This window comes from Malurus melanocephalus, unplaced genomic scaffold (assembly GCF_030028575.1).
Source record: "Malurus melanocephalus ecotype Western Australia unplaced genomic scaffold, MMel_1.1 scaffold_29, whole genome shotgun sequence".
Lineage (NCBI taxonomy): Eukaryota > Metazoa > Chordata > Aves > Passeriformes > Maluridae > Malurus > Malurus melanocephalus.
The window spans coordinates 2480066-2484153 of NW_026623261.1; the positions used below are offsets into that span (position 1 = coordinate 2480066).

At 34.0% G+C, this 4088-nt stretch overlaps 1 protein-coding gene across 1 annotated transcript in view; it reads left to right on the forward strand.

Annotated features, from left to right (window-relative positions):
• The first annotated feature begins 140 nt into the window (after window positions 1–140).
• Window positions 141–4088, forward strand: part of TRDN (triadin) — a 250735-nt gene continuing 246787 nt past the window's right edge. Inside the window, 1 exon segment of the mRNA XM_057363578.1 lies at window positions 141–236. Coding sequence (XP_057219561.1) covers window positions 141–236 — 96 coding nt within the window.

Below are 4088 nucleotides of genomic sequence, written 5' to 3' on the forward strand. Positions count from 1 at the left end.
AAAAAAAAAAAAAAAAAAAAGGAAAAGTGTGTGCACACACATTTCTTAAGTAAAAATGAGTAATTGCATATTTACATGTCTCCAAGATCTTGATTAGATGGAAATTAAAGAAACTCACTTAAAGAAAAGATATGTTCATCATGGGTATGGTGACAATTGGTGATCAGAGAGGTGATGCCTTTTTGGCTCTCAACCTTGGATTCCATGGTTTGGAAGAAGAAACTCCTGTACAGAGAGTAAGCTCTTCAAAAACCTACATACTTGGAACAAACTGTTTGACTTCACGTTAATGTTATACACAGGTTTAATTATAATTACGATTGTATTACTTCTATTATTGCTGTTATATCCTGGAAGACTTGTGAATGACTTCACATCCTGAATTGTGTATGTCAGCAATGATCTTTACATCTCTGTGGATGGATGATCAGTTTGGGAGGAAGGCAAAATACATAATACATATGTTTAAATTATGTGGATTCWTATAAAAGAGTTATGGGTGACACTAACTGTGCTATTTTTTTTCTTATAAGTGTACTCTTGAACAACTAAAAGGATGAAATCTCAAAAACGTTTCTAAAGAATGCTACCAAATTGACCCTTATAAGTCACAAGCTCTAGAGATACATTAAATAAAGCTGCATTTGTGATCACAGGGTTGTGGTGGAATGTCTTTTTTACTTGCTGCYTCTAAATAATATTTGAACTCTCTGATTTAAAATTTCCCCAGTGTGTTTTCTGACTGTTTATTGGCTGCCCCTGAGATAGACTGACCATACATTCTTTTAAACCTTTAACCAGCAGTAGTAAAACTACCTGTGAGATGAAAGAGCTACTTTAGACAGTAAAATARCTCAGACTATTACCAGCATATGACTCACACAAAAATATGTTACCCTCTCTCCTCTTCACTGACTTGCCAGGCACCCTAATGCAGTGGGTTATGAAGGCGAGGGAGAGAAKTTCTTGGTGAAAATTCTTGGAGAATAAATCAAAACTCACTTGAAATAAATGAAAATAAAAGCCCTCCACCTGCCCCATCACCATCTGCTGGAGTGACACATTAAGTGGTTCCATTCTGTGATGAACAGTYCAACCCCTGGGYTGCTGAGTTTTTAGGTGGTATAGTRGATGGTGCAATAATATGTATTTCTAGTAAAGAAGATKTTTCTTTCCTGGGGAACCCAGTGGTGTGTTGCCAATATCTTGAAGGGATWCCACTCAAGAAACAGTCCTAATATTGTAGTAAATTATTTCAGTAAGGATTTTGATTACTGAGTAAGGGCAAGATAGCAGGGGATATTTTAGCTAATTTGCTTGCTTAGGCAGAAATACTTTATTAGAAAAAAAAAAAAAAACAGCAAAAGAAAGAAGGAACTCACAAGTTAATAAACARCTAAAAAACATTAAGTAGAATTTTTTGTCATATGACTTGTTCCTGAAAATTTCTCTCATATATTTATCTTGTGCAACAGTTGATAGCTCATGTGGTTAAAAGGTCAGATCTGTTAGGACAATTTTTAGTACAGTGTATAAAGATCTATTTGAACATAAGAACCAAAATAAAAGTATTCATTTGCTCCGTGATAGTGCTGTGAGTCTAAGGAGTGAAAGAGGYTTCTCTCTTCCTGCATGATGGCACTATCAAGTAATTTCATCTATTGTGCTCTGCAAGTAAAAACACCCAGTTTTGCTTCCCTATCAATCAAACATTTCTGTGGGTAGTTATCAAACTCCTCTGTAAGAGCAATGCTGGCTGAACTGCTGTTTGGGGGATGCTGTTAACAAATCTTGAGACAAAACTCATGTCCTTTCAGATTGCAGAAGGGCCACCATCTACAGGAATGGTGTTTGCAGCCATGCACACTCACACCCGTTTTCACTGTTGAACAATCATCTGCTGCACAGGCTGCTACTGATTTTTCACCAATTATTCCTACAGATTTTCAAACTTTAGTTGAATTCTGAGTCTGGATGAAGTCTTCCACTCCTGTATCTAGTTCCTTTAGCCTTCCTTTACAGTCATGAATTAAGTGAGTTAAGCAGCAAATTGTAGTGACATACTTACTGAGAGTTATTGTTATTTTATAGCTTAATTAGCGTAGTTAATTATATTTTGTAATTATATAATGTTTTGTTTCTATAAACATGGGGGTCAAATTATGTGTAGTCAGATCAGCTGTAGAGTTTAAGCTAATGGTTATTTAATTAAAAGTTTTTTTTTTTCCAGCTTTAAGTCTATTTACAGACTATAGAAATTGGGGGTAGTATACTGTATTGACCCACTTTTTTATCCATTTTTTTTATACAGGCTCTGTCCTTAAGACTCATTGTTTAGTTGCTCTTTTACTGAAGATGAATATACCTAATGTTAAAGTTTTCTCGATGATCTGTAAAATCCCATATGGGGATCCAGAGATATGAAATAATTGCATAATATGAGGAATTTTATTTACTTACCTGCTTACGGATGAAGAAATAAATGCAAGAAATGCTGAACACGTATCTGGGTTGCTTTTTTTTTTACAGTGTTAATGTCCTATTAAAGCAGAATTTTATTGCATTATGTAGTGAGGGCTTTTAATGCTCAAATGTAGAAGTTAATATGCATGGTAGCTTGATAAAAGATGTTGCAAAAACTAATCAACTTTTAAAGTTATCTTTTATTTTATTAGTAGAACAAATCGTGCTTTTGCATCTAAATGCATGCTGATAAATACACCAACAATAAAAAAAAAACACCTCCCTAAAAGAATCGCAGCATACAAATGTGACTTTGATTCAGTTTGGGGAGTAAGATTTTAATTATGCAGTTCTTCAAATTCAGCTGACATTTTTGATTGCTATTTCTGTTCTATTCTCTTGATGATTTTGATCGTGATAAGGTTTTTAATTTCATGACTATATAGCACTGRTGAATATGACACTTTGTTCTTTTATGAGAAGAATTCAACAAAAAAGAAATGTACTGTCTCTGAAATTTCATAACACTGAATTTATCATATATGCTATGCAATCTTTTAAGAGAAGCTGTTATGATAATGTATGCTGATACAATCACATGAATGGATGAATCATTCAGAGAAAGTCTATCAGCATGATGAGTATAATATATTTTAAGAATTGACAGAAAACTTGTAAGCAAATTCACAGCTAGGATGGCTTCGCACTGCAGTTCAGTACACGGGTTTGCTGTAACAATGCTTGTCTAACAGCTGGCTTCGCTAATGCCAGAGCATCTCACATTGCTTGTAATATTTAAACTTTTTGCAGTTTTATGCTTCTGAAGATGCTAAACTTTACATGTGAAAGCAGGAATAAAAATAAAATCTCTCTTGAAAGATAAGCAAGTAAAAAATTASAGAGTTCTAAGTCTTATGAAACTCTTGATGCCATTGTGGCAACACAGCTGAATAAGTACKACAGAGAAAGTTCCAGTAAAGATAATAGATAATGTCCATGCTCTTTTCAGGCATTATGGGATAATTTTAAGTGTTTTTCAAATGCAAAAAGACTACTAAAGTATAATCTGTATTTTATGCATTTAATGTTTGTATTTCATATTTCCCATGTTAATAAATTCTTCTTGCAGACTGCACAAGACAAATTTTTATTAATGTATAATGCACTGAACTTTATTTTCCAGTCACACATTTTGGTTTCGTTCAACTGAAAATTTTGTGATTCAAGTTTATGACTCGTGTATGAACAACAGTGACCTCATGTGGCTATTGCTTCAGAGCTACGTGTCAGGCAGTAAAAAAAGRACACCGCGTTCTTTATGGCTGGATTATAAAAACATTAAATGATGCACAATGTGGTTAATTATATTTTTTTTTTCTCAAAACAATATTGGCTACAATATGTTCATTAAAATATTTTTTTTTTTGAGAAAGGAGCTTAATGAATGCAGCCATGAATTTCGCCAACAGTTATACACAGTTAAGATTTACTAAATACATTCTCAAGATTTTCTGACTTCTTCCCTGATAACCTTGGTGATTATTAGTTAGTGAGTAGAAAGCCTCTCTCCTCTCCTCTCCTCTCCTCTCCTCTCCTCTCCTCTCCTCTCCTCTCCTCTCCTCTCC